This window comes from Podarcis muralis, chromosome 15 (genome assembly GCF_964188315.1).
Source record: "Podarcis muralis chromosome 15, rPodMur119.hap1.1, whole genome shotgun sequence".
Classification (NCBI taxonomy): Eukaryota; Metazoa; Chordata; class Lepidosauria; order Squamata; family Lacertidae; genus Podarcis; species Podarcis muralis.
The window spans coordinates 38,400,259-38,422,585 of record NC_135669.1 but is presented as its reverse complement, the minus strand read 5'-3'; the positions used below and the strand labels follow the sequence as shown (position 1 = coordinate 38,422,585).

The window sequence follows — 22,327 nt, the reverse complement described above, 5'->3', positions numbered from 1 at the left end:
GGCAGCCAAATTCCAGGTGTTTCAGGTAGGAGTATTTTCCATTCACCCTGGAGATGCTGAGGATTCATACTGGGACATCCACCTCTACCCTTGAGCTACAGCTCTTGCCCTGCAGTGCCCACACCCTGAACATTTGCACAAGAGATTTCACAGAATCTTAAGAGTTGGAAGGGACCCGATGGTCATCTAGCCCAACCCCCTGCAATTCAGGAATCCTGCCCACAGACGTCCCTGGCCAACAGCCAAACTCACTGGTCCATTGTGCCATGGGACTTCCGCAAACCACAGCTTGTTTTTAAACCACGGTTAACTGTGACGAGAAAACCAGACCATTGTATGCAAATCTAAAATAAATAATAAGTTACAATACGAATATAGTATATTCTATATATAGAATATAGTCTATATAGTATATTCTATATATAGAATATAGAATATAGTCTATATATAGAACATAGTCTGATTACGAACTTAATCCGTTCTGGAAGTCCGTTTTTAAACCGAAGCCGTTCTTAAACCAAAGCACACTTTCCCTAATGAGGTCTCCCGCCGCTAGTGCCCTTCCACCATTCGGTTTCAGTTCTTAGACCAAGGTACAGTTCATAGACCGAGGTAAATTTCTGGTTTTGCAGAAGTTCATAAACTGAATAGTTCGTAAACAGGGCTTTTCATAAACCGAGGTACCACTGTACATTTTGGAGGCTCACTTTCACAACCTTGTTCAGGTGGTGCTCAGAACAGGACACCCCATTGCCCTCCACATTTATTTATTATGGATCCTTAGAAACTTTTAAGAGTCCCATTTTGTTGATTGACACCTCCCAGTCAATAGCTGCTTCCCGATCTCCTCCCCAAGATGTTCATTAGCATCAAGCTGCCAAGCAATTAAACTGGCCCTCAAATGAAGATGCTTCCCCCTCTTGTCCTCCCCCCAAAAAACCTCATTTTTTTTAAAAAGCCATCCCATCAAAGGCAGAACGAGCCTCTCCTTGCCCAGCTAATCTGGGACAGAAATCTGGTATGGTTCAGAGGGAAGCTGGAAGGTCAGCGAGAGAACTTAGGTGGCTGTCCCGGGAGAAAATCAAGGCTGTCTTTTCCAAGTAAACAGAGAGCACTGGAGAGGTAAGGTTTATGAGGTTTACCCAGAAGGACACACCTGTGATTATCTGCAGTAGGCAGCTTTCAAGTATGCTTGGAGGGGAGGAGACAGACTCACAAGGAAAGAGAGCCAGCAACTAAAGTGATGGGCAGGCGGCAGACAGAAGGCTTTAAATTCCGCAAAGGGATCAGTGCAAAGTTCCTCTTTATTTATTTGTTCTGAAGCAGTTTTGCCCTGCTCTGCAGCCCAGAACAAAACACACTGTCGCTTCCCTCAAGCTTGCAATCTAAAAGACATGTCACAAAAGGGGAAAGGGATTGGGGAGGGAGGAGGAAAAACAACAGCTTGGCACTACAAGGCACTCGAAGGCACAGGGAAACTCTTGCCTTGACGCAACGCTTGTAAGAACTTTGGAAGTAAGGTCGCTTCCAAAAGACCAGTTTGTTAAGCATTCGTCCCAGTTTGGTTGCCCAAAGTTAGCTATTAGATGAGCACTCATTTGTCTGCAAGTTGGCTGGATGATGTTGTGTGCCTTGCAAAATCAGGAAAAGCGTGAAGTCCCAAGGGTGGCTATGTTTCAGTTCACATAACATTTTGGAGCGGGATGCGGGTGGCGCTGTGGGTTAAACCACAGAGCCTAGGACTTGCTGATCAGAAGGTCAGCGGTTCGAATCCCCGCAACGGGGTGAGCTCCCATTGCTCGGTCCCTGCTCCTGCCAACCTAGCAGTTCGAAAGCACGCCAGTGCAAGTAGATAAATAAGTACCGCTCCAGCGGGAAGGTAAACGGCATTTCCGTGCGCTGCTCTGGTTCGCCAGAAGTGACTGGCCACATGACCCAGAAGCTGTCTCCGGACAAACACCGGCTCCCTTGGCCAATAAAGCGAGATGAGTGCCGCAACCCCAGAGTCGGCCATGACTGGACCTAATGGTCAGGGGTCCTTTACCTTTTTAACATTTTGGAATATGTAAACTTGGCAGGGTCACCTTTCAATGCAAGCTTGAATCAAATTAATTCCCTTTCCCTAGCTGGAACGCAGAGGCACATCTCAACAGCAACAGATCCCACCGTCCTCTGCGCTGAGCTGGCCTTTTGCAGACATCAGCTCCACACAGATCCCTGGGGCTTAGCAGCCGGGCCAGACTGCAACTGAGTTCTCCATTCCTCTCCCATGGCAAGTAGGTGGATTCAGCTAAGCAAATCTCCCAGCAGACTTCAAAGGACTTGTACGTATTTGCTGTCTGCAGGGGAGTCATGGCACTGTTTCCCTTTTGACCTGACTCATCATCAAAGGAAAGAGGCTGGTGACAGCCGACCTGCGAAGGTATGACTGGAAGCGCTTGCTTGAGATGCTCCCGTTGTCTCTCCCATGCAGTGCATGCTGGGAAAATCCCTGCCACTCCTTGAGTACTGTGTCTTCCTGTAATGCATGCTGGGAAACTCCATGCCAGTCCTCAAGTATTGTTATTCCCTGCAATGCATGCTCGGAAGCTGCCTGCTGCGCCTCAAGTAAGTTTGTTGTTTAGTCATTTAGTCGTGTCCGACTCTTCGTGACCCCATGGACCAGAACACACCAGGCCCTCCTGTCTTCCACTGCCTCCTGCAGTTTGGTCAAACTCACGTGGTAGCTTTCAGAACACTGCCCAACCATCTCGTCCTCTGTCGTCCCCTTCTCCTTGTGCCCTCCATCTTTCCCAACATCAGGGTCTTTTCCAGGGAGTCTTCTCTTCTCATGAGGTGGCAAAAGTATTGGAGCCTCAGTTTCAGGATCTGTCCTTCCAGTGAGCACTCAGGGCTGATTTCCTTCAGAATGGATAGGTTTGATCTTCTTGCAGTCCATGGGACTCTCAAGAGTCTCCTCCAGCACCATAATTCAAAAGCATCAATTCTTCGGCAATCAGCCTTTATAATCTAGCTCTCACTTCCCTCAAGTAAATAATACGCTAGTAAAATCTGCCGTCAAGCAGCTCCCTTTTTAAAATAATAATAATAATTTTTATTAGGTTTTTCATTTTATACTTTGTCACATATCAACGAAATCAAAACATCTTTGCTCATCCTGAGCCTCGACTACCCCCCCCCCACTCCCTGGCTTTCTTAGGTATACGCTTTCGTCTTAGCATTCTTATCTCACCCCTTTTTATCCTTAAAGAAATTTACTTCCCTGTTTGTAAACCAGTTCCACATATCAACATTACAAAATATTTTAAGTAAAGCCTGCAAATGTTTTCAAATGTTTACAATGTTCTTTCATATATTGTATAAATTTACTCCAGTCCTTTTCAAACAGCTCGTCACGCTGGTTCCAGATGATAGCCAGCAGCAAAGTTCTTCTTATGTTCTTACCTTCCCATTCTCGCTGGGGCTGACGAGCATTGGAGTCAAACAACAATATTCAGAGGCCTGTTGTCTATGGCCTGGAAGAGTCAGTTGTGTCATTCAATCTCTGTTCTCCCTTCCTCCTATTTAAGAAAGGTAATCTTCCACCCTTGTCTCAAACACTGAACATTAATCAAACTGGTACCTCTTATTTTATTCTAAATGTGTCATTTTCCTTCCCGACAGGATGGCACTGCAATAAAATGTTGCAGCACGGAGCGCTCCTGTTCAGTGCTCCAGCCAGCCAGCCATGTCTTCTTTCAAAGTTCTCCATTTGATTCCCTCCTTCCTCCTGGTTTTATTGCTTTTACCCCACCTTCCCTCTAAGAAGCTTCAGGTGACATACACACACACACACACACACACACACCCCGCTTTCCATTTTACCCCCACAAAAACTCCATGACGTAGGCTGGGCTGAGAGAGCTAGGATTGGGCCGAAGGCTGCCCAATAAGCTTAATGACCGAGTGGGGATTTGAATTTTGGTCTCTCAGGTCCTGCTCTAACCACTACACACCACAGGCTTCTCTCCCACAACAGACAGCATACACCATCCCCATCGGGCTATTTTAATGGGGAGGGACAGTTTTCCCTTAATTTTCCCACCCCAAAATATTGCTTCTGCCTCTGCAAACCAAGCATACGGATCTATCATTTCTCTTTAACCCTGCTTCGGTTTTCATAACCATCAGCACTTATGTTTGATATTAGCATCTATGATTTTATTTTATTTTGGCCAGGAGGGCATTGGTGGTGGGCATAAGAATTTCAAGATCTGTTGACTCACTTGTGGGTCACGACCTCTGCTTGCGATGCACCAGCATCACACACACACACACACACACACACACACACACCATGCAAAACAGGGCCGTGCTATCAAAGGCCCTAATGCCAACGGTGCCAGTGGAATTGGTAACCTCCGCATGACCTGGCTACATCTGCCCCTCCGATCTCACCTGCCCTCCTCCAGAGCAAACACCGCCACTGTTGGCAAAGAGGATTTGCCTGTCTGAACAGGTGTGGGCCGGGCCTCACTTTCTTCGGGAGGGTGACCGAGAGGTCAGCTCTCTTCCCACCAAATTTCTTAATGCCCCTACCAAGAGGTCTGCTACCGCGCACCTCTGCGTCACAGCTGAGCTTTTCAAGGCAACAGCGATGGTTTCTTCCTGATAACCATCTGATTGAGGTCTCTATACAGTGGTACCTCAGGTTAAGTACTTAATTCGTTCCAGAGGTCCGTTCTTAACCTGAAACTGTTCTTAACCTGAGGTACCACTTTAGCTAATGGGGCCTCCCGCTGCCGCTGCACGATTTCTGTTCTCATCATGAAGCAAAGTTCTTAACCCGAGGCACTATTTCTGGGTTAGCGGAGTCTGTAACCTGAAGCGTCTGTAACCTGAAGTGTATGTAACCCGAGGTACCACTGTATTGGCTTTTAGGTCTAGGTCTAGGCTTGTTTTTCCACAGGGCAGTCGCAGAAGCTGGAACGGTAGGTGCCGGACTCTCTCCCTCACTGGAGATTTTTAAGCAGAGATGGGATGGCCACATGCCAGGACTTTAGCTATGACCCCTGCATTGCAAACTCTGCAATTCTTTAAGTTCCTAATTGGATATGCTGAATGTTATGAGAATTTTAAGGTCTAAGATATAAAATAAATAACAGGTTTCCTGCCAGACAGGATTCTGCTGTAGACCACCCCTTCTGTGATGTATGTATGATGTATTGGGGGTGGTCTTGAGCTACAGGGTGGGAATTTTAAAAGTCTTTTTAAGGGCTTGCACACCATGGTTCTAGGCTCCTCCTCCCTCCTGCGTGGGGGTGTGTGGGGAGGGTGAGCTCCCTGTTGCAACAGTTTAATAAAGATCAGGCTTACTAGCTGCTTCGCTTCACAATATTCTTTGGTTGGCCTTTGTTATTTTCTCCTACCGATAGAGAACCTATGTAAGGACTCTATACGGGCTCTTGGGTACTCCATAAGGGGAAAGGAGCAGTTTTTCTATTAACACTGAATAACGTACCAGCATCAGAAAAGGCGTGGGGGCAAATGAGTCCTCGTCTGGGCCCAATGCATAGTTGCCCATTCCTTTCAGGCCAGGTTAATTGTGTCCCTTACTATTTAATTTTGACCACATATCCAAAAGCAAAGTGACGGCTTTTCATCTGGCAAGCGAGCCAAAGAGGGATGCTGTTGCAGACTCTGACAGGACCAGCTCCCCTCTGCTGGTGTAAATCCCCGCTGTCTGTCACTGACATTAAAACGGCAGTCCTGTGCAATTAATTATCCAGAGCGACAAGAGAAAAATACAAAAAGAGAGTGTCAATCAGAACTGAATTGGGACAGGGCAAGGGTTTAAAACTCAGTGGTCTGAGTCTGGTTATTAAATGATGAAGGTGTCTATGACAGCTGCCAAGTTGCCTCTCCCCCCCCCCCCAATTAAACAGGTTGTGCTCCTGTGCTTTAATACCAGCTTGAGCTGCAGACATGAGCAACAGAAAAGAAGAACATAAGAGAAGCCTGCAGGATGAGGCCCATGGCCCATCTGGTCCAGCCTCCTGCTCTCACAGTGGCCAACCTGTGTGAAATCTGCAAGCAGGATTTGAGCACAAGAGATCTCTCTCCTCCTGTGGTTTTCGGCAACTGGGATTCAGAAACACTTCTGCCTCCAGTTGTGCTGGGGGGGGGGGAACCCACGCTTCCTGATGACTGCACATCAGCTGGCTCTGAAAAGAGGCACAAGAGCAGGTCGCAACGGGTGTCTGAGGTCAGTTGGCAACCTACCTTCTGCACTACGAACTCTCGTTGGTTTTAACTATCACGGCTCTATGTCCGCTGCAAAGGATCCTGGGGGTTGCAGCTTGCTGTGGGTGATGAGGGTCAAAATGTTGTTAACAGGGAATGTGTGGACTGCAACCAAATAGAACCAGTGTGGAGCCAGATCAGATCCAATGAGATCCAGGTTCAAATGTATACACAGCCATCAAGCTGTGGGCCCATCTCTATCCCTCAAGCTAACTTCCCTCTCGGGGATTGTTGTGAAGATCAAATGAGGGTTGTGTTCTTGAGCTGCTTGAGCGAAAGGAAGGCTAGAAATGTAATAAAATTCAAGTAACTACCCTCCTGTTGCCTATAGTAAATCTAATCTCTCACTGTGGCATTCTTTTTTTTCTGGCTCCCTCCCCTCTCCAGTCATCAGGAGCCCCCTTTTTCTATACCCATGACTATAGGGATGGGGAAAGAAATTTGATTTTGTTTGCATTTTCATGAGAAATGGCCAAATCCACACTTTTCAAACCAACGGGTGAGGTGAAACACATCCATCTTTCAATGCACACACTACTCTAGATTTTGTGATGCAGTTCCCTGTCCAATGATGTGTACAAAAATGACTGTATTAGGGCAGGAGGGGCTAAATTTGGCCCTCCAGGGCTCTGTATCCGGCCCTTGGGAGCCTACCCAGGCCACGCCCTGCTGTGCATCGCCCCCTACTGACTTGAAAGTGTCATTGAACTAACTAGGATTATACCTCTTGGTATTTTTCCACCTTCGCCGCATTAAGCAGTTGGTCCCTTACCTTTCCCGCCCCAACCTAGCCACAGTGATCCATGCAACGGTCACCTCCAGGCTTGACTACTGTAATTCACTCTACGCGGGGCTGCCCTTGAAGCTGTCCCAGAAACTCCAGCGGGTGCAGAATGCTGCAGCGAGGCTCCTCACAGGGTCTCTGCCATGGGAGCATATTCACCCAGTGCTTTTCCAGCTGCACTGGCTCCCGGTGGAGTACAGGGTCAGATTTAAGGTGCTGGTTTTGACCTTTAAAGCCCTTCATGGCCTAGGACCTTCATACCTACAGGACCGCCTCTCCCGGGGTATGCCCCACAGAGAACCTTAAGGTCCATAAATAGCAACACCCTAGAGGTCCCGGGGTCCTAGGAAGTTAGATTAGCCTCAACTAGAGTCAGGGCCTTTTCAACACTGGCTCCGGCCTGGTGGAACGCTCTGTCTCATGAGACCAGGGCCCTGCGGGATCTGATTTCTTTCCACAGGGCCTGTAAGAGTTGTTCCGCCTGGCCTTTGGCTTAGAATCAATTTGATTCTCTCCCCCTCTTTCTTTTTTCCTTTCTCCTCCTGTGAAGAGGCTGCATGTTATTGTTTTAATGTTGTATTTTAATCTTGTTTTTTAACTTGTATTTTAATCAACTTGTTTTTATTGGTTGTTAGCCACCCTGAGCCCGGTCTTGGCTGGGGAGGGCGGGGTATAAATAAAATTTATTCTTCTTCTTCTTGACTGGATTGAGAGGGCTGTACGTTAGGCCACACACCCTTTTGCCGCACACACACCACTCGTATGTGGCCCTCAGAAGGTTGCTCAAATGGGAATTTGGCCCTCCGGCTGAAAAAGGGTTCCTTATCCTTGCATTAAGGAAAAGTGTGCCTACAAATGCATATTTGTGCAAACAACGTGCAGAAATGCATTATATCAGGAGGAAGTGATTGCGGGAATAGGCAAAGTTGCATACAAAATATGTTTTTATTTGGAGAAATTAGCACAAAAATGCTGATGAATTTTCATGAAGATTTTTTTTTAAATTCAAATTGCTGCAGGTGGTGTGGGGAACGGGATTTCAGATTGGACGACTGAGAAAGTAGGAGGAACTGAAATCGACAGGTATGTCTGTCCCTAATCATGATGGTAAACGCTGCAGTTTTGCAGAAAGGGCAGTTCCAGTTTTGAGCAGCAGCTACGGCGTATTTATTGCAGCATGGCAGTTTGGACCTGTGGTTTCTCAGCTGCTCACCTTTGGCCCTTGCTCTGCCTCTGGGAGGGCAGGTGCCGCTTACAGTCAAGGAAACAGGAGGTGATGTCGGAAGACTGACATGCTAGAGAGAATCAGGGCGGACAAGGCATGCACTTCAGGGTCTCTGGATGATCCCGGGCTATAACTGCCTCCAGACATAGCAAGGATAGTCATTCTCAAGGCTTGCAGGACCATGGACAGGTCACTGAGAGCTAGCACCTTGCTGCAACAGAGGTGTCTTCCAGACAATCTGTTTATGGAGCATCCCTCCCAATTTGCTTGCAGGAAGACTGGGCAGCACCAGCTATTTATTGAGTTGTCTACAACTACACAGTGCATTCACCTTCACTTTCCTAACTGCAAAAAGCCCAGTGGTTGGGTTTTTTTTGGGGGGGAGGGGTGGAAGTGAGCTAGGTGTACAGGAGCAACAAATCAGCTTTGTGTACAACCTGAATTTGCTGCTACCTGATAGGACAGAAGCTCCCAGAGACCCAACTGCAGGCATAAACTTTACTTCTCTCTAGGCCCAAACTCTTCTCAGACTCTGCCCCACTGTTTGAGGATTGAAGCTCCTTTCAGGGGCAACCCACAAGCCCCACTGCTAAGTGCTCTAACGCCTCCCCGTGACAAATCCTTTTATGTGATCTGGTGGGGACTAATGCCCATTGAGACTGTAAGAAGGCAGGCAGATGTTCACTGGCTGAAGAAGGCAGGTGGAGGTTGGTGGGCCATTTGCCCTCATGGATCTGCCACCATGGAGTTGTGACCTCTGCTCCTGTGTGAAGGTACCGGAGAGTGAATGGCAGCTGGTGGGAAGAGGCTCAGTCCTTTATTGGGAGAAGGGCCTTCCTTGGGAGTCGCCAGGTACCAGGCTTGCAATAAATAACAAGAATTGCGTCTCGCATCGCTGCTGATAACGGGGGTCTAGACCTCTTCCTCAAAGTCCTAGTACAAGGATGGCCTAGTTCTGGCCTAAGAGACGACTATGGCCCCCAGCCTCTCCCCTATCAGGCCCTCAGGACCTTCCCAGGCCACACCCCTTGCCAACCCTGCTTTGCAGCCTCCTTGAATTTTTGTGCCAGTTGGTTTGTGCCCTCAGATCATGCCTCTTGCTTGTCTGGATAGAGAGGCAATGGTTGGGGTGTGCATGTGTAGAAACAAGTCTACTTTACAGAGGCAAAATTCACATTTAATAATGTGCTTATTTTTGCCTCTGGCTCTCCCAACCACTGGCGTGTGGGGCCCAAAACATTGCCCAGAAGGGAATGTGGTCCTGCCTTGCAGAGACAAAGCAACCATTCAGAACCATTTGTCTATGGTGTTGATGCACCCAAGCCCAAGACACGCAATTCAGTCCCTTTCGTGGCAGTGGCCTGGATTACGAAGGTGGGAGAGGGCCTCTTCCTTGAATTGCTGCATTTAGAAGGCCACAGTGAAGCAAGAGTTTGGCTTAAATTAGGGGGAGAAGGGCTGGCAGATTTTGTTAGGCACCCTCTACCTTGAGACCAGGTGCCAAATGCAGTCTTCCAGCCATCTCTTGTCCAGTCTTCAGGACTTTGCCCGGGCCACACCCCTCACTGACCCTTCCTGCATGAATGTTTATTTGGCCAGAAGGTGTCTTTGAACTGAGATGGTATTTTTTGCTTGCCTGGATGGAGAATGCTGCATGTGTTCTGGACACACTCACCCTGGTAGGTGGCCCTTGCAATGTTGCCCAGGTGTGGATGTCAGGGGCTGGAGGAATGGTGGGAGCCCCCCCCCCCCCACCTTCCCAAGGCCAGGAGGACAGTATTGATTTAGAACAGTGGCTTGCAGAGGGGCATAGTCCAGAGTGGAAAAGCTGGGAAATACTGGGTGAGGAACAGTTAGAAGAGGGAACACTAGGAGAGGGGCAGCTGGCAGATTCAGTGTCCTTGGACAGCATTCCTGACTCCCCTTCGCCTAGGACTAGACGGGCTCTGAGAGTGATAGAACAGAAAGCGCAGAGGTAACAAGATCAGATTACCAAACGTAGGAGTGATGTAGATTAATGGGGATGGAGGGAGTGAACCTTAACTAGGACCCACACTATTTTTAGAGAGATATGCATTCATTTGTCTCTCGCTGTGATTATTAAAGAAACTATCTGGCAAGAATGCTCCCTTTCGTTTGATCTGTTTAATTACTGCCACTGGGGGAGGGATCTGATTCCCAAAGCCTGACAGTGGCCAATAATCCAAGTGTTACTTTCGGTCTTCAGTTCTGACATCGCTTGGACCATAATCCTTTCTATCTCCCCACCCGAAACACACCACAGGGAATGCTGGTAAATGATCGCATTTGGCTAGGAACATGGGAGACAAGACAACTACCCATAAGGGAGGTGTTCCACCTGCAGTCAGAGGCAATATGCTGTGGGAAAAGTGGGATACTGGCCTGATCCAGCAAGCTCTTATGTCCTCAGGTTGTTCTCTCCTTCCCTCTTGTGTGTATTAAAAAAAACCCCTAAACAAACAAAAAACCCTGGGATTACTGCAAACCTAACTTCTGCCCTTCCCAAAAAGAGAGAGAGAAATAATAAAGAGACCTTGTAGTTCTATGTACAAATAGGGAACATTGCACTTAATTTCTTTTACATCCATTGGACAACATTAACTTTCTTTAATATATAAATCTCTCTGGATAGGCTGGGGGGGGGGAGGAAAGGGAGGAGCCGGGAAATCACCGCGTTTCTCTATATACAGTTCCGTTGGCTCAGTTCGACAGCACAGGCAGCTCATCCTCCACAACCTGAAGTAACAGCCCCAATTTCACTCTCTGGTCCATTTTGGTAGAGGAATGTAACTTTTTATAAATATGATTGATCTTCAGCTTTTGCACTCTCTCCAAACTCCTCCTCGGTCCAATATCCATTTTGTTCTCACTTCTCTCGCAAAGAAATGCCCCCAGGGAAGGAAAAATACTTTCAAAATCCTTAAAAGACAGTAAGTCTTGCAAAATACTGTGGGCTGGGGTGTGTGTGGTGTGACAGAGACCCACAGGGATGTCATCTTTGCACCCGTTGCAAAAGTCACCGAAATGTTTTGTCTTTGAAACTTCCAGCCCTCTCGCCAGGTTTGGTGGGCTCTCTTTGGTATGGTGCCAGACCTCTTGATAACCTCCTGGCCCCAGGACTCTGTCGTCGCTCGCTGGCAGGATGATGAGGGGAAATAATCTCTGGTTGCTATAGGCAAAGGAAGTGAGGTATGGAGCATCACCAAGCTTGCAGCGGACACTAAAAGGGGCAGGGGTATTAGGTGAGGGAAAGAAGAGGGAGGCAGAGGTTAGAAGTCATATTCCAGGAGTGGAGAACTTCAGGCCCAGAGGCTAAATTCCCCAGGCCACCCCCTCACTGGCCAGGCTTCAGGCCCTCCTTGAGTGTTCTTCCCCGGCTGGAATGTGTTATTGAACTCTGATTATGTCTCTTGCTTGTTGAGATGGGAGGACAGAGAAGGGTGTGTGTGTGTGTGTGTGTATCAGCTAGTCTACTGCACAATGGTAATGTTTACATTCATTGTTGTGCCCACTTTTGCCTAGCCCATCACTGGCATGTGGCCCCCAGGAGGTTGCTCAGAAAGGAATGTGGCCCCTCAGGATCAAAAGGGTTTCCCACACCTGCCACATACAAAAAGATTACCTTGAAGAAAAGTAGCACTGAGTGGAGAAAAGAGCATTTCTTTACACTGTAAAGGTAAAGGGACCCCTGACCATTAGGTCCAGTCGTGACCGACTCTGGGGTTGTGGCGCTCATTTTACTGGCCGAGGGAGCCAGCGTACAGCTTCCGGGTCATGCGGCCAGCATGACTAAACCGCTTTTGGTGAACCAGAGCAGCACATGGAAACGCCGTTTACCTTCCCAATGGAGTGGTACCTATTAATCTACTTGCACTTTGATGTGCTTTCGAACTGCTAGGTTGGCAGGAGCAGGGACCAAACAACGGGAGCTCACCCCGTCACGGGGATTCGAACCACCGACATTCTGATCAGCAAGTCCTAGGCTCTGTGGTTTAACCCACAGCGCCACCCGCGTCCCTTCTTTTACACTGTAGGATGGTGTTTTGATCTTACATTTTTATGCTGTAAACCACCATGAGATCTACAGATGAAGAGTGGCATACAATTATTGTTGTTATTGTTGTTTGTTATGGTATGTGTATGAAAGGTTCCAGACATTTACAAATCAGTTCAGCTGGTTAGGTTAAAGTACAGAGACAGGGCGGGGCTTCAATAGCACCTTGGACAGCTCCCTGCAGAGCTCAGCCTGGCAGCTCCATAAGAGCAGCACTCAAATGTTGCTTCAGCAGCAGCCACCCTCAGACTGAGCCTGAAATAGGAGCTCAGTCCTCAGTAGCTAGCTGAGATGAGCCTCTTCGTTTAAAGGGGCCCACCCTGCTTTAGCACTTTAGCTCTGATAGAGCAGGGGAGAATTCAGTTGGCTACCACTAGTGGTAGCCAACATGGTGCCCCTCCAGGTGTTGTTGGGTTTCCAACTACCATCAGCCTCAGCCAGCCTGGTCAAGGATAACCTCTGGAGGGCTATTTCTGCACTAGGGCTTCTGAGCTGGAGTCTTCCCAAGTCAGAGGAAGGCAAAGCAGCCACATTGGACTAGAAAGCTACTTGCACAATGGGCTTCTCTTGTGCAAGTATTTCTGGCTTAGTAGGCACATCTGGGGATGGCACCAAAGACTATTCCACTCTGAACCCCCCTGACCTCATCCCCAATTCCTCAGTGTCTGGTAAATATGCAGCCAGCTACATCAATTCAAGTTTTTTGTTTTGTTTTTTAAAGGACTTTTTAAAGGATTTTTTAAAAAAATCTTCTGTGGCTGTTATTTGAAGGTTTGATTTCACATGCTACTGCTGGGGTCTTTGCTGCCGACTACTGAACTGTATTATGATGCTGAAGGTTGGGAGATTCAGGACAGACAAAAGAAGGTACTTTTTCACCCAGAGCAAACTTCAACTATGGGACTCGCTCCCACAGGAGCCAGTGATGGCCGCCAACTTGGATGGCTTTCAAATAGGCCATCTGGGGTAGTTCAGTCGGTAGAGCATGAGACAATTAATCTCAAGTTGTGGGTTTGAACCCCACCTTGGGCAAAAAAAAAAAAACACACCCTGTATTGCAGGGGGTTGGACGTGGTCCCTTCCACTTTTGCAATTCTATGGTTCTATGGCTTTCAATAGCTACTTGCTACAATGGCTATGTTCTACCTTCACTGACAGAGGCATCAATGCTTCTGAATACCAATTGCTGGGAACCACAAAAGGGAAGAGTGCTATTGAGCCCAGGCCCTACTTGCTGGTTTCACCACAAGCATCTGGTGGACCACTGTGAAAACAGGATGCTGGACTAGATGGGCCATTGGCTCAATCCAGCAGGCTCTTCTTATTATATTGGATTTATTTAAATTGACTGTTTACACTGTAAATTGGATTGTATGCTCTAATGTTTGTTAGCTGTTATTAATGCAAGTCACATTGAGAAGGATACAGTCTGAAAGGCAGCTTAAAAATACATATATAGGTATATTTATTCCAGTCTCTAACTGTACTTGGGTTTGAAATTGTTCTTACATATGACATTGTTTTTAATATGTTGTTATAATATGGAATTGCTTCTGATTGTTTGTGTATGTGTACGGCAGTCATTTCGACATGCGGAATTGCTTTAATTGATTTGACATAATGGTATTTTTTATTGTTGAGGTTTTTGCTGTCAAATTGCTTCAAGGTATTTTTCTTGATAATAATTTTTATTAGTTTTCAATTACAGTCCAATAATCACCTCATTATAACAAGGTATTTTTATGGGAGGTGACTCATAAATGGAATCAAACAAATAAATTTAATAACAAAGAAATTGTTTTTGATTAAGCACTCGTGTGTGTGTGTGTGTGTGTGTGTGTGTGTGTGTAAAACTTTTGTGTAAATAAATGGCTGAATATAAATATAAATATGGGGAAACAGCTAATTGCTGCTGATTATCCCAAACAGCTCTCTTTTAACGATAAGCTGAGTTTTCTTTACCACCACCACCCATGCCCACGTTTGACTGCCCCAGCGAGGCCGAGCAAGCAGCATCGTGCTGGGTTTTGATTAAGAGGACGCTTCCTGAATCCAGGAGGGCTTGTTCCAACACGCAAGCATCAAAGTCAACTGGAGGGCAAGATGGAATAATCAATCAAGGACAGAGTTATGGCTGAGTGCCTGGCAGATGAATCGATAGAGCCTTGCTAAGGAAATGGTCTTCTTCCCCCAGTGGTGTGGATGCGCCTGATTGCTTGACTGATGAAGAATGGTGGGCAAGCGGTTTCTCCGGCTCACTACAAAGGGTGGGAACCCAACAGGAGTGGGGGGCCTTGAAAACAACACTTTCGCCTTCCAGTGCAGTGTGGTAAACACTTCTTCGCAGGCCCCATGTGGTTCCAAATCCAGACGGTTGCCACCAACCAATATGGACAACACCCTCATATAAACAAATCAGGCAGGATGGTGCAAACTGAAGATGTCCAGAAGGAACTCTCCAGACAAGGTGAACAAAAGCTCAGTGTTGTAAATTGGTGTAAACTAGAGGGGGAAATTATTTTTGCTCACACAAAGATTTCACACACTGGCTGTGATGGATCTGAACTGCTTGTGATGGGACCTAATCTTGTGGTTCTTTCTTAGGCAAAACGATTGAGAGATTTCTCAAAAGCATCCTTACCAAACCGGGCAAAATGTCTTGGAGGGTTATTTGTATGTTTATAGACATCCTTAGGACTGGAATGAGGTTTTCGCATCAGGCAAAAATATCTGATGAATAGTTTTAAGGGGAGAATTAAACTTTAGCTAAGAGCAAAATTCTCCAAGGGGGTTTCACACCCATTTCTCATTGATCCATGTTTGGCGTTATGGTTGCTAGGCTGGTCATAATGATCAGTTAAACTAGACTTAGCCCCATTCAGCAGTCTGCCAGGGGATGGAAGTTCCAGTCAAATCAAATTCTGTGGAATCATAGAACCATGTAGAGTTGGTTGGGAGCCCTGGTCATCTAGTCCAACCCCCTGCAGTGCAGAAATCTCAAAACACAGTTCCTCTATCCATTTTGAAACCATAATGGACCCTTTCAAAATGTGCTAGCAGTTTTATTGCTGCACCACTAGGAGGTTAGGACTTAGGAACATAGGAAGTTGCCTGACATCAATTGGACCATTTGTCCATTTAGCTCAGTATTGTCTACACTGACTGGCAGCAGCTCTCCAGGGTTTTAGAATGGAGACATTCCCAGTTCTGTCTGGAGAGGCTCAAGATTGAGCCTGGAAAGTTTCGCAAGTGAAAAATGTGCTCTAATCACTGAGCAATGGGCAGCCCTTTCTCAACGCACCCAACACTCATGCAAACCCCCGCTGTAAGCACCCACAGAGACTTCCATTCATCAGCCCCTTCTGAGCAACCTCCAGTAAACACTGGCCCTGTATGGGAATCCAGGCTCTCGTTCTAGACATTCTTGAACCCAGCCCATTATAATAATTTTGGCACGCCTTGTTTTCTTTTAAAACGCGAAAGCTTATCTGTTGAGAAGTTCAAGGTTTTCTCCTCTAACTATCTGTTAATCGATAAAGGCTGAATATTTCCCACGGTCTGCAAAGCTGCCTTTAAAGCAGGAGAAAAGAGGACCTTTTGTTAGAACTCCTCGCTAAATGGCTCAGGCCATTTACAGCAAAATGGACTGGTTAGGGGATTTTTATTTCATTTTTTTGGAGGGGGGGTGCACTGACGTGTCTCCAAAGGTTTCATAAAAAGAGGTGTAAGGGCCGGGCTATCCTCTCCTGACTTCAAATCCCACCCCTGAGGCACTAGGCACAACAAGGTTCTTCCTCAGACCCTCCAAGTGCTAACACATTGTTAGGCCCTTCCTCATCTCATCAGGCTCCAGCCCCTAACTCCCGGGCTCGCCTCCCTCAGGAGATGTGGCAACTCTAGTTGTATAGGAGTGTTGTCAGTCAGCTAGGAGGCTGGCAGAACCCCAGCTCATATCGGGCTGTGCTCTGAACCTGTGCCTTTGCTTGGCGTACCAGTTTCCACAAAGAAGACTTGGCTGATCATTATTTACCTGTTTACTGGAAGACATATTGGTTAACGAACTGATGCTGCTGGTATCCGTGACCACCATGGCTGAAGGGAACCGGGATGTGTGGGAATACTGAGGGGGTTCCTGCTTGTGCGCGTACACTGTGGAGGGAAACGACAACAGCACTTCTGTCATGTGAGGCAGTGGGGAAGACAGGCAGCCCTTTTAGCGTGCAACTACAGTATAAACAGGCTCACCCCATCAATGGAGAAAGACTCACTCCAAGAGACGATGACTCTTATATTATTAGTTGGGGGTTTTTATTTTATGGAGTTTTAAAATTTGTTAGAAATGGAAGCGGGAGCACAAATTACGCTTATTGGTCCCCCATCCAGAACAGAAACCAATCCAGTGAATGCGTTGGTATTTGCTGTTGTTTTCAGCTTGGAAACTGAATAATTACATAATAATTATGTAAATTCCCACCCCAGCAGACAGTGAGGCAAATAATGTACCGTATTTTTCACTCCATAGGGCGCACCGGACCATAGGGCGCACCTAGTTTTTAGGGGGGGAACTTAAGAAAAAAAATCTTATTTCCCCCCCAGCCCCAAAGAGGAGTGTACAGGCTATGCGCAACCTCTCCCTGCCGGAGGGGTTGCGTGCGGTATGTCACAACCCAAGGCAGCCAGCGGGATGGATCCCGCTGGCTGTTTTGGCTTACTCTTTAGCCCCACGCAACCTCTCCATGCCGGGAGAGGCTGCGCGGGGCTAAAGAAGCCATAGCCCCGTGCAGGCAGAGGTGCTGCGCGCGGCTATCCCTGAAGCCTGGAGAGCGAGAGGGGTCGGTGCGCACCGACGCCTCTCGCTCTCCAGGCTTCAGCGAAAGCAACTCAAAGCCTTTGGAGCACGGAGGGAGTGCTCCCTCTGCACTTCGGAGGCTTAGCGTTGCTATCGCTGAAGCCAAGGAGCCTGCATTCGCTCCAAAGAACGCACACACATTTCCCCTCAATTTTTGGAGGGGGAAAAGTGCGTCCTATAGAGCGAAAAATACGGTAATATTGGGAGCTGAACTGCAGCAGAATAGATACAGTGCTGCATGCAATAAATATGGGTCAGAACGGAAATCAATTCCATCTTATGCCCCTAACGTAGTGCCCCTGCCATCCCTTATCTTTGGAACAAACCAATGACAGAACTGAAGCTAAGAAAGGCTGAGTGGCCCCAACATCACTCTGTAAGCTCTGAGGCCGAATGAGGATTTGAACCCAGGTCTAACCACTACACCACAGTGTCCCTTCTGCCCTGTTTTCGCTTCTCAGTCTGCTGTCCAGGCCCCCCCAACTCTCCCGTCTTAGGGTTCTTTATTTTAAACTGGACTTGGACCAGGCAGGGCTGTGTTCTGTAAAAAGCAAGGCAAACCCTACTTTCGCTAAGGCAGTGATTCACAGATTCTGGTTTTTTCCCCTGGGAAACCGGGAACTAGGAAGGAGATTCAATGTTTTAAAATTCTGGCCCCTGTAGCAACTGCTCCTCCCAACAATACAGACAGACAGCACCTCGGCCACATCTGAATCATACATTTAAAGTCCTCCTGTAGCACTTTAAAGCATCATGGCTTCCCCCAAGGAATCCTGGGAAATGTAGTCCACTAAGGGTTCTGAGAGTTCTTAGGGACTCTCTTCTTTCCCACAGAGAGCTGTTATCTCCCAGAGCAGTTTAACAATCAATCCCTCCTCCCCAAGGAACTCCCAGAATCCTGTGGGGGAAGCCATGGCTGTGAAGGCGCTATAATACCGCTTTAAATGTAAGGTGGAGACGTGGGCACAATTAGTCGCTCTTTTCACCTCGGGAAATACCTGACAAGATCCTTACTGTGTGAATTCTGCAGCTGCGTCACCATGAAGGGCTGCTGTGCCATAGGGTTGGGCGATTGCTGCATGATGGGCTGCTGGTGGGGGCTGTGCAGCTGCTGGGAGAACTGGACGGGCTGCAGGGCTGCCAGGCTGCTGGCCACGCTGTTGATGACGGGGATGCTCTGTGCTTGGGAACTGTTTAGGCCTGGGAGAGAGAGAGAGGAAGAGGGGGAAAGGGGAAACAAATTAGAGCAGGGTGAGGAATCTGGGCCCTTGCAGCTTTCTGCATGTCCGGAATGTAATCCACAGTACAAAGGCATATGAGTCTCATCCGCTGCTTTTCCCACTTTGCTTCCAGCTCTGACCACCACTGTCACGCAATTCCTGCAAGGGAATGCTTCCTTGAGCTGGAAAAAGTCCCCCAGATTATTCCTAACATACATCAATTACCTTCCTGCCTTGATTCACACATGGTGGTACAGTGGTACCTCCGGTTGTGGACAAGATCCGTTCTGGAGCTCCGGTTGGATCCCGAGGCTTCCGCAACCGGAGGTGTCTGTTCTGCACATGCGCATGGCGCAACAGAGTGCTACTGCGCATGCGCATTCGGTGAAACCCAGAAATGTACTTCTGGGTTTGCCGCATGTGTATCCCGAAGGATACGTAACAAGAGGGGTACGTAAGTAGAGGTACCACTGTATAAAATTTCTAGAAATTCTTAATGAAAGTCTCTAAAGTTTACTCAAGAGTGAAAAAGGTAAAGGTAAAGGTGTACTCAGAGTAAACCCAATGAGATTAGTAGACCTAAGTTAGCTATGTTCATGAATGGGTTTACTCTGTGTATGACTAACACTCAATGCAATCCACAGCTAGCCAAAAAGAGCCTTCCTTCCTTCCCCTCTTCAAAGCCCACTTTTTCTATGAAGCCTCTGGCCCAACCCCTTCATCACCACGTGCTCTGCTGAAGACACCTAATGTGGTGCTTCCCATACGAATGATGGGCTACATTTCCCATCATCCATTCCCATTGGCTATGCTGGCTGAGGCAGATGGGAGCTGCAGTCCAACAACATCTGGTGGGTACCATGTTGGCTATACCTATCCAACTGTACCTAAGCTTAAGTATGTGTAACGGAAATAACAACATGTTATTTCCGTGTTCACACCTGTTTCCATTTTCCTCGGTTCTTCTCCCATTCAGTGGCGTAGCGTGGGGGGTGCAGGGGGGGCCGGCCGCACCGGGCGCAACATCTGGGGTTAGGGCAAATCCACAGGTTAGGGGGCGCAAATCCACGGGTTAGGGGGCGCAAATTACTTGCCTTGCCCCGGGTGCTGACAACCCACGCTACGCCACTGCTCCCATTGTTGAACTTTGGGCTGTAAGATCCTCAGGGGAGAGACTTGGTCTCCTGCTCCCTGTAAAATGCCCTTCACACATATCATATAAATACGAAAGAAAGATACAGCCTTCCAGTCCAGCAGAAAAGCACTTACTTTGTGTGATAGCCATGACACCTGATAACGGCGCCATGATGAGGTTCTGGGACTGTTGTGGATTATGATGGGGAAAGCTGTGGATGTTCGTGAGAGTACTGACCGGGGGAAGCCCACCTCCTGGCGCCGTAATCTGCCAAGAAAGGAAGAAGAGGCAATTCAAAACTGAGGCATGGACAGTCAGCCAAACAGCTCTGGCTCCACTGTGTTTCTCATACAGGCAGAAAGTCAGGATATAAAAGTTACAAATAAGTAAGATTGTGCACAGAGGTTTGTGATGCAGTCTTTACTACTGTTGTATGTCCTTTTGGAAATCTTTTGTTGTTTTACCTCAGAATTCCCAGAGATGCTTACTTTGAGCAGAGGCCTTCCAATTCGCCTCAGATTTTCCTTTGGGGGAAACCCAGTAGCACCTGAGATTTTTATATATTTACTATTACTTTAACATCCCTCTTCTCCAAGGGCCTTAACACTGTTTACCACGGCCCCAATTTATGCTCACAACCCTTCTCCGGCTAAGAGACGGCATTTGGCCAACGGTCGCTCAGTGAGCTTCATGGGCCAAGTGAAGATTTGAACCCGGTGCTCCCAGGTCCTAAGTCCAACACACTTACCACAACACCACACATGCTCTTCCCTGGCCCTGAATGATTTTGCTATTCATATCTCAAAAGTCCTTCAACATTCCTACAGGCGTCATCACCTGGCCTTCCAAAAACTGGCCTCACATTTCGTGGGAGGGGGGCAACATTATTTGTAGAGTGCCGTGTGAGCCTGGCTACGGTAGTCAATAAACGACTTTCTGGACGGAAGGCCAGGTTGTCTCAGAAGAGAACTATGCATCCCTGGCCAAGGGAGAGAAAGCAACTATAAAAACCACCCAGTGTGACATGAATCAGTCAAGCTAGGCCAAGGAAAATAACCCCACAAGGTGAATTTCTAGAATATTCTCACACTTCTGGTACTGAAAGCTGGCATTGCCCAAACAAAGAGGGGAAATAAGTGTTATAATACCAGGAACCGGGGGCTCGGGAACAAGGGGCTAAGAGAGGGCAAAAACAGCTCAGAGGTTGAACTGTGGATGTTTTGAACTGTTTTCAAGATGGCTGCCATTACACTTTGGGCAGGAAGGTCCATTTGCCTGGCCCCATGGCAACGGCATCATTGCCTGTGCTAAAGTTCGCATTCTCCTCACGGGGGTCATTGGCCAGGCAGCCGGCCTCAGTGAGGACATGCCGCCCAACACACTTAACACACCCATTCTGGCCACACACTGAGTGGAAGATCAAGTGATAGGCCTATCTAGTGATAGGTGAGCAGTCTTTCAAGCCTGGTGTCATAAGAGGGGCATCCTCGGGCAGCTACTGCCACTGCCCAGGGCTCTCTTTTCCGGTGCACAGAAGCATGCTGGGCAGCTGCCACTATAAATTACCCAGTTACTGCCTCTCAACCTGAAGTTATTAAGTATATATTAAGTCTACCTGAAGGAGCGTCTCCACCCCCATCGTTCTGCCCGGACGCTGAGGTCCAGCGCCGAGGGCCTTCTGGCGGTTTCCTCATTGCGAGAAGCAAAGCTACAGGGAACCAGGCAGAGGGCCTTCTTGGTAGTGGCACCCGCCCTGTGGAACGCCCTCCCATCAGATGTCAAAGAGATAAACAACTACTTGACATTCAGAAGACATCTGAAGGCAGTTCAGGGAAGTTTTTAATGCGTGACATTTTAGGGTATTTTTGGTCTTTGTTGGAAGCCGCCCAGAGTGGCTGGGGAAACCCAGCCAGATGGGCGGGGTACAAAGAATAAATTATTATTATTATTATTATTATTATTATTATTATTATTATTATAACCTAACACGACTAGCAGGGTTGTTGTGAGGTTAAAAATGGGGAGGACCTTGTACTCCATCTTGAGCTCCTTGGAGGAAAGATGGGTTATCAATATAATTAAATAAATAACAAATAAGGTTGGAGTTATCCCTTCTCCTTGAGGAACTTCTGATAAACCTCTGAGGCAACCTAGGGAAGGAATGGGGGAGAAAACTGGCTTGTGTTTTCATTTTTAATGAGAAAGGTATTTGCACTTTGCAGACCAATACGCAAATTGAAATGCAAGTATCCTTCAAAAATGGCACGTCTCTGAATTTTTGTGATGCAGCTCTCCAGCCAACCAAAAATGCATGCTTAGGTGAAAGTGTGCATAAAGATGCGTGCGTTAGTGAAGTTAACATAGAAAAATGCATTAGATTATGAGAACTGGCTTGCAGAAATGGTTATATTAGTCAAAACTGCATACAAATATGTATTTATTGGGGGGGGGGGAATTGCACTAAATTGCTGAAAATTTTCATGAAGATTTTTTTTTTAATAGTAAATTGCTGCGGAGATGTAAAGAAACCAAACACTATAGATTTGTCTATTTCTACCTTACAGTCCACCAGAAACACAGATGGATTGAAAGCAGTTTACAGAGGGCATATCTACTAAGGCTTTCAGCACTCTCTGATCATACATTATAAGAAGGGGGGGGGGGGGCTGCCTTCAACACAGGACACAATTCCTTGTATGCTTACCTTGAGGAAGGAGAAATTCCTCAAGTCCAGGTCGCCTCAGTCAGGCATGCATG

The 22,327-nt window shown here is 47.4% G+C and overlaps 1 protein-coding gene across 3 annotated transcripts in view; it reads right to left on the bottom strand.

Moving 5' to 3' along the window:
• Nucleotides 1–10,904: 10,904 nt before the first annotated feature.
• Nucleotides 10,905–22,327, bottom strand: part of HNF1B (HNF1 homeobox B) — a 59,949-nt gene continuing 48,526 nt past the window's right edge. For 2 of the 3 annotated variants that reach the window (XM_028707972.2, XM_028707969.2), the window contains exons 6-9: nucleotides 19,705–19,837; nucleotides 18,230–18,415; nucleotides 16,397–16,515; nucleotides 10,905–11,532 (exon numbers count right to left, since the gene is read on the bottom strand). In XM_028707972.2, the coding sequence (XP_028563805.2) occupies nucleotides 11,512–11,532; nucleotides 16,397–16,515; nucleotides 18,230–18,415; nucleotides 19,705–19,837 (459 nt within the window). In that variant the 3' untranslated portion in view covers nucleotides 10,905–11,511. Of the gene's footprint in view, nucleotides 11,533–16,396; nucleotides 16,516–18,213; nucleotides 18,416–19,704; nucleotides 19,838–22,327 lie in introns of all 3 variants that reach the window. The other variant, XM_028707971.2, reaches the window with a different exon arrangement.